Genomic DNA, 12805 nt, shown 5'->3' with positions numbered 1-12805 from the left:
TGGTTGACGTTTCATAACCTCTTTAAACATTTAATATTTTTAAAACCATAGCACAAACAAAAGATTTTTGCTGCACAAATGGTTGACACAGATTTCAAGAAGGTACAGGGGGCCAACTCATGTCTGTGTATAACTTTCTAGTCAGTGTCAGTTTACATCTCACCTAAAGTAAGAAAAATGTAGAGGAACAATTTAATAATACTATGCATAAGTATTTAAGTCTTATATTTGTTAAGATCCCTTGAGTCGTTTTTTTTTTCTATTAAACCCAATTTTTTTTCTTTAAGATACATCCTCCTAAGCAACAAAATAAATGCATGAGAACAGCAAACCACATTCTTGTTTAAGGCTTTTATTGACATTTCATAATGCATTAATCCATCCTGTGCCGTCATCTTCACAGATGTTTCTTCTCATTAAAGCTCCATGTACTCCAACCAAATGCTTCAAAACAAAAACAAACATTTCACAGTAATATCTGCATTGATGTCATTAAAAAAATAATACAGTTTGTAATTACTTACCAGTTTGTTGTGTTATAAAATTGTTAGTTATGCGACACAATAGGAACTTCTGTTTCGATGAGTGATGTTATGTCTATAGAGAAGGAAAAGTCTTGTTTGCATTGTGGGAGTTGTAGATCTCAAACTTTTACTGATTGAGTAAAGAGCAACAACAAACCTTCAAAATCAGCAAAGATGATGAGGTCATCATCCTTGAGGTAATTGCGCCGCTTGAGGTCAAAGTACTTGATGAAGTTCCTCCAGCCCCATGATGTACCTCGGTAGCACTGACAGGCAGGGTCATACCTGCCAACCTTGGAGGGATTGTCCCACAAAAACTGTCCGTCTGATGCTAGAACCAACAAGAACAGAAAGACAGTGAGGAACACGATTCCACATCTTGAACGATGATGTAGAACAGCGTGTGTTGACAGGTAACTAACATTACAGATGAAAGCAGGTATTAAGATCAATGATAACATTTCTTGTCAAAGTAAATACTGTCTCCCAAAAGTGCAATCCAGTTACTGCTGTCAAATTAAGTTTACACCCAAAGTGCCATTGGTCTTTCTTCATCTTCTCCTCCCCCAGAGGTACACCATGCTAAAGTGAAAAATATCAATATAAATGCTGACCGCCTGGCGCTAGAATGATTTTAATAAGTAATATGTGTGTTGTTTCTATAATTCCTTTGATGAAATAAAATCACAGTATGAGTACATCTTACACTGCAATTCCACCGTTTTCACCATGGTTTTTACTGTCATGGCGTAATGTTGGTCCCTTTTCCCTCAGGGGAAAGAGACATACTCACTTGTCGTTGTATCAGTTGTGAGGCTACGAGCAGAAGACATCCTTTGCAGAATGTCTGGGTCTTGGTCCATCACCACCAACGTGGCTTGTCGGTTGACAGCTGGCCACTTCATCACAGCGTCATTCTCCCCACTGGTCAGGTGGAAGTAGAGCCCTACGTAGTTCCCAGTGTAATCATTGTAATTGGTCAAAGGCATGATGCGTATGCCGTAACCATAACCCTCAGGGCTGTAGAAGCGAGGGCTGTCAAGAACAGTGTTGAAATTAGCCGTTTCCATGATCTTGGAGAAGTTACGGATTGTCCACACAGCGTTTGGGCAGTGCGTCTCCGTCAGGCTGATGTCGTCGATGTAGATGCCTCCAGTGGAAGCGGTGGGGTCTCCGCGCATGGCTTGGAAAGCATAGCGAAATTTAACGTCTATCTCCAATGGAACGTGGGCAATCTTCCAGGCATGTTCAGAATCGGCTGGGTAGAAAGTAAAGGTTAATGTTTGGGAAATAGCATAGTAATAAGGCTAATTTAAATCCATTGTTAAATATTGAGCAATAGTTCTGATCAGGATATATTCTTCCACATTTACTACTTCAAATGTCGACACTATTTTGTGTAAGACACCAAACATGGCTTATTATTTCTCAGAAGTAATATTGTGGGGGTTTTTTATGCAACAATGTGGAAAGTATACTTTTATCTGTAAATTGATTCTTACTTTTGACCCAGAAAGACATTAGCTTGATATGCCAAAATAAAAAGGGGAATGGAACCTGTTTGATCTTGTTTTGTTAGCTTAACCTAAATGACAATTTAAAGAAGATGCTACTGTGATCAGCCATCATGTGTTGTCAGTTTTATAATTTGTCAATGCATCCAACTGTTGCACTAACAATTTGCCTAATTTAGCATAAAGTCTAATGGCAGCTCGAAGGACAAATTTGTCTTGAATGGTTGATAAAAATCCATATCTGAAAGATTAACATTTACCTTTTAACTCATCCATGTTGATTACTCAAAATAGGAATGTGAGGGAAAAAAAGGATTACATGTTAAATATATTTATCAGCCTATAATCGATGTCTAACTTTACAGACAGTGGACCTCCACTTATTCTCAGATTTTTCTGTAGAACATAACTCCAAATTAATTGCAGAGAATTTGCCTATTCTTTAATTTATTTTGTAGAGAAAGATAATGCAGCTTGGGAAACATAGGCCCAGTAACATTTGTCATGCTTTTGGCTCCTGGAATGGTAAAGCAGCCAATCCAGGAGCACTGTTAATTTTTATTAGTGTTGATTGACTGCGTCCCCAAGTGCAGAGATAAGGAAGATTCTCAATGTTAACTTCTGTGGTAGTTATACAGTCCCAACCATTCAAATAAGCAGTTAGAAGCATTTTTTGGAGGGGTCTCAACTAAATCCCACGATTACCAGGGTTCACTGTGTTCTGAAACCATACCAAAAGAGTTTCAATATCTCAAAGTAGGTGTTGTTCCATTAGAAGAGCCTCCTATTTGAGAGTTTTTTAAAATACCTTAATTTGAATACTATATTTATTCACCTGTGCACCTGTTTCACTCTGGCTCATACTGTCTGCATGCAAATCGAATTAGATAAGCTTTAATGAGTTTCAAGGAAAATCTCCTGTTAACGACTGTGAAACATGTTTACCATAGAAGGTATGTATTTTCTCCATTTTGCGCACATTGCCGGTGCCATCGTCCATCTTGGCCCATACAACGAGCTTGTCTTGGGCGCTTCCGGTCATCTTGTAGAAGAACTGCAGACACTGGAGCTTCCTTTTGGGGTAAAGGGTTCGGGATTCGAGTAGAGCAGACTGCAGAGGGTCTCCAGTCCGGGTGTTGAAGTACATGAAGTAACCTTCATCTGGAGATAAGTGAAAGAGGAGTCTTTTAAAGTAGTCTGAACTACAGTTTTGTTGGGTTTTAGAAGTGAACTTCTTCAACTCTGACCTGTGCACCTTCCCAGGAGCGTATGATCCTCATCCCCTGCACTGCTCTTCATATGGACCCAGTCGGCATCGTCATTAGAAGACTGGATCATCCCACAGATACTTGCATACTCAAAGGAACACTGATCCAAAAGGGTGAGAGATCCAGCTATGGTAAAAGAGAGGGGCAACTTGAATGTTTATTTCTGGGCATTTATATTTCGAGCTAGAAAGTTTGTAAGAAGCTGACTTTTCAAAATATACTTACAACAGTTATACATCCGGTTGAGCCTCAGGGTGTCCATCTTGCTAAAGTCAAGGTATTGGCCAATGATGTTGTAGAACTCTGGGATTTTGGTGGTGATGGTGGGAATGGACTCATTCTTGTTGAAGGAGAAGGGTCGGTAATGCATGATGGATTCATAGTCGTACGCAGTGTTTTGATCAGTGATGAAGTCATCGTTGTATTTGTTGAAGTTGTGCTCCAGTCCTGTGGAGAGTTTTATCTATACGTCAAACACCAAATTTTCAAACTATCATTTCATTCTTCACATATTCAGGTGCTGGAGGTACCTGGTGTCACCTGGTCCAGCCAAATGTCAACATAGTCATCTCTGTCTGTGCGAGACTGTTCGTGGTAAAATCCCAGAGCGTGCAGCAGCTCATGTTCAATCACAGCCTTATGGTCGCAGCCTCTTCCCAAAGACAAGATCTGCCCATTCTGCTGGTCGCCAACACTTGAGAAGCACCTGACAGTAGAGGGAGCTGGTTAAAGACAGAATGTACCATAACATTGTCACTCCAATGTTTGCTGCTGCGTTTACATTGGCCATACAGTTGTGCAAATTGGAATTAGGAAAATAAATTAGCTTAATGTGAACAAGTTTTTGATAGACAGTTTTTTGTGTGAGAGTGATATGGGTTTTTTAGCTGTATTGAAATTTGTGATTTTTTGTAAAACTGCACTGGAAACACTTTTTTTTGCATCACACAAGTCACATCATCAAAAATCGGATGTTATTGAAAGACGAAGACAGAAAGTGTTAGGAGGATGATGGGGCGGCATGTTTTTTTAATGACTTTGTGTGTGAACAAACTGGTGTGGACACGTCCCCACCAACTCTGGCATGAAGGGGACAGTCCCCACCAATGTCCCCTGCACCTTTTTTGTCTTTATGTACCTGCATCTATGTAACGCAACAGCAGCTGCATGCTGCATTAACAGGCAGGTAATGCTTTTTAAGATCCCTTTTGGAAAACGCAAATGCCAAATTTGCTCAGTGATCTAGTGGATTGTACATCAGCTTTATTTTTAGCACTAAAAAACAAAAGGCCTTCCAGTAACTTGCAACGCATAGTTATACCCTTGTATTAAACGAAAACATCACAATTTCTAAAATGTTTTTCAACATTAGCGGAATATTGACAAAGTTTTGTGCACAAAACTATGAAATACTGTCACAGTACGATGAAAGGGGTATTTGCTTGTGGACTGATGTGAGAAAATTGTGAATTTTTGAAAGGTATTTGCCCTATTACATCTTATTTACAACTAATTCATTTGAAAAGAGCAACATAATGCAGACAGTCAAACACAGTAGTGATAGTTGGGCCTGCGCTGATTAGGTTTTCATGGAACAGTTCGTAATGCTTGTACCTTTTTGACAGATTTGACAATTGTTTGTCAAATCTGTCAAAACTTCTGAATATATTTTGCTCAGTATTTTGGACATGGAGTGAACAGAAAAGACAGTTACTGCCTTACCCTCCCCTCTTCTCAAACTTGATATAAGTTTTCTCTCCCTCATACGGCTTGAAGTCAACGCAAGACTTGAGACGATACATTTCAAACGCCTGGTGGACGCAACCTTTAGCGTTCAGATCTGAACAAAGGAAAAAGGAGCTGAGAAGATGATCCAGTACAATGTAAAAAATACCTGGTTTGGCATGCAAAGTAAATCCTATGTAAATTTTCATTTACTCTACATTGTAAGCTACCAGTTGACTTAATATTTCATTCAGCAATATTTATGTTAATCTGCTTTTACAGTATTCATTTCTCTGGAATTTATCAATTCTGTTCTTTCAACTCAATCAGCTATGATGATGTTTGAACACAATCATTCAGTGAGAATATCGTTCACTTTATATGAACTCACCTAAATCATCCCCAAGAATGTAAGGGATTGGAAATTTCCACCTATATCTTTGGTTGACCAGGGCATTCCTTTCTTTCTGAAACATAAAATCACTTATGTAAAACACCCAATCAAAATACACACTATTATCTCAGAGATATTGTCTCTAAGGAGTAGAAAGACGAACAGCTCTCAATAATTACTGACATTAATGTGATTTAACAAAAGAAAAATCATCTGGTTCCAACTTACAGGAAGCAAAATGTCTCCCTCAAAGAGGTCGGCATCAGAACCTGCAGCAAAAGTGACCACGATTCAACGTCATTGTTTTAAAGCTAATGTCATGAAGTCAAACAATATCATTCCTTACCAATGTTTAGGATGGGGTTCTCATCTTCGCCATTCTTGTACACTTCTGCAATACATAAACACATGGGTTTAAAACTGGCAAATTGTATCTTATTGTGATAAAATGATAATAGAAATTTTCTCCCATTTTTTACTTACCATGCACTTCACTGGAATGTGGAATCTGAACAAAACAAATCCAGTAAAAGTGAGTGCAATTCAAATCAGCAACGCTCAGTATGAATTCTGCATATATTCAGTACTTACGGTGAAGGATGTAGTCAAAACCACAAGTCCTAGCAGAAAGAGTCCTCTCTCCATTGTGATAGAAAGTGTGTGCCTAAATGCAGCTGCTGGTTTGCGTGTGCGCTCTCATGTGTTCGAAGGGGTTCAGGTTTATGATGATGAATGAAAGGACTTTGACTCATGCTGTTACTGATTGTTACAAGAAGTGCTTCTCACAAGCGCACCTGCTTGTTTGTTATTGAACTGTATCTGAGAGGACATTATCTAATCTAACTGCTAGCATTTTATATCGGATGCTAATGTTAACAAGCAACATAAATCCAGATGACGAGAAGATTATGAGATATTCCAGGGTGACTTTCAAAAAAACAAAACACCAACTGACTTTGCAAATCCTGGTGAAGTTTCCATATGGGTGGTTCAGTTTGTTCAGATTCAGCAGATTTCAACTGGCAAGTTTACAAGAAACTTATATTAGATGACTATGGCTTAAAAGTGAAAAAGGATAAGTATTTGATTAGAAGATTACAGTAAATGCCTGAAAAACTAGTGGTTCCTATATTCACTTTTTGACTCGGAAGCCTTTTACTTAAGATGAAAGAACTAATTAAAAATCCCAAGACTCTGGGAATTTGTTGAGGCTTTGAATTCTTCTATAGTCTGTGTTCCAAATTATTATTAAAATTGGATTTGAGTGTCATAAAGATTACATTTTTTGTTGTACTATTAAATTTATAGAATGTGTTGTGTGTCAGGGCTCTTTGAATCACTAAAATTCATTTCAGAGACCTGGGTTGATGAGTTTGTCTAGTGAGCTCAATTAAAGGAAATCTACTGAAGAAGGAGGAGGCTGCTGGTGCCTCTGGAACCTCAAGGTGGAGGATCCTCCAGAGGCTTGCAGTGCATGAACCTAAACCTACTATTGGGCCCCTAACCAGCTCACAAGCAGAACCGGTGGCAGTGGGCCCAGCCGAACATGAAGATTGATTTTCGAACAGACTTGTTCACTGATGACTGCTGTGCCACCCTGGATGGTCCAGATGGATGCAGTAGTGGATTGGTGCTGGATGGCCACCACGTCCCAACACGGCTGTGATGTCAGCAAGGAAGTAGAGTCATTCTTTGGGCCGAAATCATGGGGCGAGAGAGAGCTGATCGCCCCCTTCAGAGCCCTGAAGGCAAGAAAATGACCTCAGTAAAGTAAATGAACTTTCTGATTTATCACTTTCATTCATGGTTCAAAAAGAAGAGTAGCGAAATCATCTTCATGCATGACAATGAATGGTGCCAGGATGCAGTTCATATCAAACAGCAGCTCTGGGAAGATATTCTGACATCCTGAAATTCAAGCAGAAACTATCCCCAAACTCACAAGTTCAATGGATGCAAGAATTGTGCAGGTGATACCAAAGTAGAGGTCCTATGTTAAAATGTAACTCGTCTGTTAAGGTGTTTTTGATTGAAATAACTTTTGATTTTAGTACATGTGATCACTTAATGCTGCACGTGACCGTGCAGCATTAATTAAGTAAACATCCAGCAAATGTTTAGAAAATCTGCTGAGCATAATTTCGAACAGTCATTGACCAACCAAACTTTACACAGAGAGAGCGCTCTGCTCTCTGTGGCCAATTAAATACACAAACGAAACGCAGGTAACAGCTGGGTCCGGACCAGCCTAGCATTAGCACAGCAGGCTAGCATGCTATCCTCTCCGGCCAGCTACATGTGGTCTCGCTACGACAACATACAGAGTTTCGTTTAGGTTTAGTCAACAAAAAAAATGATCAAGGCAACATGGAGAGGTGATTCGGGGTCTCAATAATCAACAACGTGAATGTCGTGCACTCGTCGCCAGGAAGACGAGGTGGCCGAGTGGTTAAGGCGATGGACTGCTAATCCATTGTGCTCTGCACGCGTGGGTTCGAATCCCATCCTCGTCGCATTCCACAAACTTTTTTTATTTTTTGGCCTAAATCGAAACAGGATTTTTCCCTTTTTCATCATTATTTGGACTCGGTGTCTGAGACGTATGAATGTACGTAGGATTTGCGCAAACCTGAGGTTCTATTAGAAGTTATAAAAAGATTCGGCCTTGCACGTGTTCTTGCGTAATGCTTTTTATGTCTTTTGTCGAAAGTCATATAAAAATCTATATCCAAGTCAAACTAATAGTTTAGGAAACTTTTAAGCTATTGTGCGGTTACATTTCTTTCAAAAGCATGTATCAGAATGAGCTGTTTTTATTTCAACGGCGCCCTCTACTGTCTCAAAATATTACTGTCCCGGTAATTCCTAACAAAGTCCTAACAAATGACATCATGTCATTTTATGCACGGCATTGCACGGATGTTCATGGGACAGAGACGTTACCTAAACGTTACTTTGTCGCGTTGTGCAACACACAAAAGTTTTTTTTTTTTTTTTTTTTTGGTGACTACAAACTACTTTAAATTTCATATGTGAGATTTGTTTATCAATTTCCCTTGACCGTGGTGTTATGAAGGTTTAGGTTACTGAGGAAGGATTTCACCTTAAAATAAGTGCTTATCAGTTTTAGTTGGTTTGACTACATTTAATATTTACCTCAGTTCACATTCCTCAGGTTTTACTGAGAATACAAAGCTATGAAATATACGGAAGACATAAAACTCTCATTTATTGTAATCATAAGCATTTCCTGTGAAAACCACAAGAGGGCGCTCACGTATCACAGATACATATGGAAACGGGTTTTTTCACAGCAGTCGCACCAACGATGAGACTAAATAAAGTTAATAACTATAAGAAGATTTACATAGGGGTATGACATTCTCATAGTGTGATAACAATGATTAATAACACCAAAGGGTTATGATATTAAAAACAAAAAAAACTGTATTTAATTATATAGTTTCTTTCATTTAAACAGAACATTTCAGGTTTTATCTAAACTGCTGCTTAAAAAAAAAGCTTAACATTATTCAAGTTATACAAAGGTTCTTTTATTTTTACTGTAGTACAGTGATCCTTAAAGGACAAAAAGGGTTCAGATCCAGCCTCAGTATTCAAATATGAAAAATAATGTTTTGGGAATGTAAATACGTTAAGGTGAAGGCTCACAGCTGCAGCATTTTCTTGAAAATTACATTTTTTCTGGACCTGACCGAGAACTTGGTCAACACTGTCAGACAAAAATAAATCACAAGAGTATTTTTTTTATAAACGTCTTAATAATAATTTTACTGTCTGCGGCGTCTCAATTCTTTCAATTGATGACTTCAGACATTTTACTGTCGAGAAACAAAATGAATATTTAAAACAAAGAAAAACAACATAAACTCCATTTGCACAGAGCCGACGGTGGTGACGAGCTGGTAAGAATTTGAATTAAATGCTGAAATGTTGTACGGCATGAAGAGAAAATGTGAAATAACCATAATTAGATATTAATCAAATTAATATAAAGGAAAAGATATAGGAAAAAAAACATTGCGTACTACCAATTCAAATCTTTCTAAATCTCTTAAAGTGAAATCTTCCGACGACCCTGTTTTTCACCAAAAGAATGAAACATCCGCAAAAACAAAAACGTATTCCTGCATTGGGTGACAACCCCCAGAATCCCCCAGGAGCTGACACTTGAATGTTTCTCGTTCCTGGGTTGGATGTCAGGATTGTCATAAGCCTGAAACTCATCATTTGTCACATATTACAGTTTGACACCATGTCAGCTGTTGGACACCATGCCAAAGAACGCTTTGCCATTCATTAATATATTGACCTCTCGGGACAATACTGGCATCCCGTCTCTTCAGCATCGCCCCGATGCCATTGCTATCTCATAACGTTACAGGACAACACAGAGGAGGAAGAAGTTCTTTTTAGCGTTATATTGTTTGCTTGGACTATCAGACTGAAAGTGGACAGTGTTTAAGGTGGGACGTCTGACATGAATATATGAGGATTTGATCCACATGGCTGCAGCGTTATATGATGATCCGAAGGAGGCCATATTGAACCCTGAAATCTGTACAATATGCCAAGGTTTAACATTTCTGTCACACAATTTCATCAACATTTTGTAAATCGTCACTTGTGGCGTCGACACTATGTGGTTGTGACGAACAACTTAGGAATGAAAAAGAAGAGAAAAATAAAGAGTAACATTAGCCTACCAGAGCTGCTAGCTCTCTTTAGCAAAGGTAGAAACAGGAAGTGGTCATGGGGTCCTCAGAAGTTCTGATGCCCTCCAATAATGCCTGATTTATTCTCAGGATACAATTTCAATTGGATTTGAAAATACACAAAATGATTTTTCAACTCCATCTTTTGATACTTAGAAGATTATTTATTTGAATATTTATATGTAGATGTCACGACATATGTCAGAATTCTTTTAAGCTATGATAATTTATTGAGTTCTGCTCCAGGACAAAGGGCTTCTACAGGCACCATCCACCTACTGCATGGTTTAAAATAAAAAAAATACTCAGCAAACACCTTGAAAACATTCACTGTTGTGGTGACATTGGCAGGTCAGTTTCTTCAGTTATTTGAAGAAGTTATATTTTCAATCTATTTTATTCAAAGTATGTAATTTATCCGGCAGACATGTTCCGTCCCTCTTCTCACGGATCAACAAATATACAAACTTATGCAAAAAATACAGAATACATCTGGCTAAATATAGTGCTCACTGTGCCCAACAAATTTGATATTAGCTGAATAATTAGTCAGGCAATCTGCCAAGGTAGCCTGCCTACAGTCAGCTGTTAACATACTGATATTTTTAATTTCATATGACAATTTTGTCTTCCTCTTCTCCATCAAAAAAGTGGATAAAGTCCTGTTGTTGCCAGTTGCACTCAGCAACAGGTTGGAGAGGGGTAGATCCGTGCTATTTTTTTCTTGCTGTTCCTCAGAGGTAGATAATACACTGGACTCAGCAGCATTTGCTCTGGTATCTCCAGAACCACAGGAATGCAACTGAAACAGTTCTCAGTTGCTCAGTTTTTCTGTCCCTCGAAACACATTTGCTATTAGTAAAGCATCAAACCGACATCCACGTTGCCCGCCAGGTTTTCACGTTCCTCTCTATTTTCAGTTTATGACGAGTCGTCCTCGTTGCGTTGATAGGCTCTGTTCTGGCGTCCTTGGGGTTTGTCGTCACGGCTCTCGCCAGGATCACAGGGGCCGCTTACGCCCCCCGTGGCTCCATAGTGACCCCCTTCTAGCCCAGGGGAAAGCTGAGCGTTCTCTGTCTGGTCCTCCAAATGGTGACCTGCCGTCTGCGAGAACGTCAGGGAGACTTACAAGCACCGAAATGCAAAGAATATCCCACGTATGCTGTGAAATAACTCAAAAATAATTTAAAAGCATCTGAGTATGTGGGGTTAATGGAGCTGGACATAAGATACTAGACATAATCCTGAAAACACTGTTCTGAGCACTGTGCAACAACAACAGATATTCATGAAGACTTACTCATGGTCATGACAGGTGTTATGTCATGTTTATGACATTGTCATGACAGTCTTATTCACAACCCATCCTATAAAATGTTAGCATTTCGCTATAACTGCAGGAAACATTTGGTTTTATAAGGTATTGAATCATCTGATCTGGATGCAGATTCACCTTTTCACAGCTGTGTTCTACTTTGTGTCGGCCTGTTGCACAAAAATCTCGCTGTGTACTGATTAGATTTCAGATATTCCTGAGCTGCAGGTTTACCTTCTGCTCACGGTAATATCGATCCACCGCGTATTGATATTTGGCTCCATTCAGCCCAAGAGCGCCGGCCAGTCTCTCCCCGAGGAAATCACAAGCTGGTTTCAGAAAGACAAAAAAGCGTCTCGTTAGTCTTCCTGTCATCAGTCCGATGACGTTTGCGGCGCTACATACCCAGCAGTGACATCCTCCCAACTAGAATGGCAACATTCTTGAACGACAGCCGTTTCTGAGTGAAGGAAGACACATCTATCACATGATCTACCACTTTTGACGTCCAAACAGATTTCATCCTCTGAACAGGGGCCCACCCTCCTTGTTGGCTCTTCAAAGGGGGTTCTCTGTGACTTCTGCTCCTCTGCCTCGTCTTCTTCAGAGTCGTCCAGCTCCAGACTTTCCCCGCTGGAGAAGTAGACGATCCTCTTCTGCTTTTGCAAAGGTGGACCGTCAAACTCTGTCTCCTGGTCCTGTGGAGAAACCTGACGGATCATAGAGATTTTTGCATAAACTTTTATTTCAAACCGAAACACCAAGAGTTATTTATTACACGACTCACTTCCTGCCGGCCGTCTGTGTTCATTCTTCAGCCGATGAGAGGCCCCGTCTTTCTGGAGCGATGTGGAATACCACAGTTGCACTGAGTGCATCCATCAGCGGCGAGCGTCTGTGAGGAAAAACCGACCACAGGACACCGGATGAGTCCTGAAACCCGAGAGGACAAACAGAGCAAACCTTAACTCATGACGAGAGCCGTCACTGCTGTCAGTTTCCTTCTTCACCTGAGGAGGCCGGGCTTATCGCTGAGGATTGTCAGAGTCACTGTCACGTCTGTTTGCCAAACGTTGGAAACTAACAGCCTGACACACAACGTTTGAGTCACACCCTCTTTTATTCCTCGCGGCAGAAAACAAGGACTTAACATGGAGTCATAAAGAAATATGGTGGTTAATATAAACCATCAGTTGTTCCACCCTCTGCTGTTGCCGACGTTGCATGTGATGTCATCGGTTCCACTGTTGTTAAGGTCCGGACACACCTGTGGCGGCATCTGATGATTTTATTCATGCCTCAGCAGAGAAAACAAAGCATCGGATATTT

The 12805-nt window shown here is 39.8% G+C and overlaps 2 protein-coding genes and 1 non-coding gene across 4 annotated transcripts; 1 reads left to right on the top strand and 2 right to left on the bottom strand.

Annotated features, from left to right (window-relative positions):
- Positions 1–336: 336 nt before the first annotated feature.
- Positions 337–6156, bottom strand: mep1a.1 (meprin A, alpha (PABA peptide hydrolase), tandem duplicate 1). The gene is made up of 14 exons (XM_055044555.1): positions 6017–6156; positions 5909–5933; positions 5772–5816; positions 5654–5694; positions 5423–5498; positions 5029–5146; positions 3837–4012; positions 3532–3753; positions 3286–3432; positions 2984–3199; positions 1318–1782; positions 682–855; positions 525–597; positions 337–444 (listed from the first exon to the last, which is right to left on the bottom strand). The coding sequence occupies exons 1-13, from the start codon at positions 6068–6070 to the stop codon at positions 548–550; spliced, it is 1809 nt and encodes a 602-aa protein (XP_054900530.1). The 5' UTR covers positions 6071–6156; the 3' UTR covers positions 337–444; positions 525–547.
- Positions 6157–7856: 1700 nt separating this feature from the next.
- trnas-gcu (transfer RNA serine (anticodon GCU)) lies at positions 7857–7938 on the top strand. Its single transcript has one exon. It is a non-coding gene; the product is annotated as a tRNA-Ser (tRNA).
- A 1682-nt stretch (positions 7939–9620) lies between these two features.
- LOC129369210 (protein FAM177A1) lies at positions 9621–12647 on the bottom strand. 2 transcript variants are annotated; one of them, XM_055044594.1, is made up of 6 exons: positions 12487–12647; positions 12264–12409; positions 12019–12186; positions 11882–11936; positions 11711–11805; positions 9621–11265 (listed from the first exon to the last, which is right to left on the bottom strand). In XM_055044594.1, exons 2-6 carry the CDS (start codon positions 12285–12287, stop codon positions 11083–11085), a joined length of 525 nt encoding a protein of 174 aa, XP_054900569.1. In that variant the 5' UTR covers positions 12288–12409; positions 12487–12647; the 3' UTR covers positions 9621–11082. The 2 variants fall into 2 exon arrangements, with proteins under 2 accessions (XP_054900569.1, XP_054900570.1); XM_055044595.1 differs by having other exon boundaries at positions 12264–12371.
- Positions 12648–12805: the final 158 nt, after the last annotated feature.

This window comes from Poeciliopsis prolifica, unplaced genomic scaffold (assembly GCF_027474105.1).
Source record: "Poeciliopsis prolifica strain line A6 unplaced genomic scaffold, Auburn_PproV2 SCAFFOLD020, whole genome shotgun sequence".
Lineage (NCBI taxonomy): Eukaryota > Metazoa > Chordata > Actinopteri > Cyprinodontiformes > Poeciliidae > Poeciliopsis > Poeciliopsis prolifica.
Note: the sequence above shows the minus strand (reverse complement) of the source record. Positions and strands in the feature narration are given on the sequence as shown.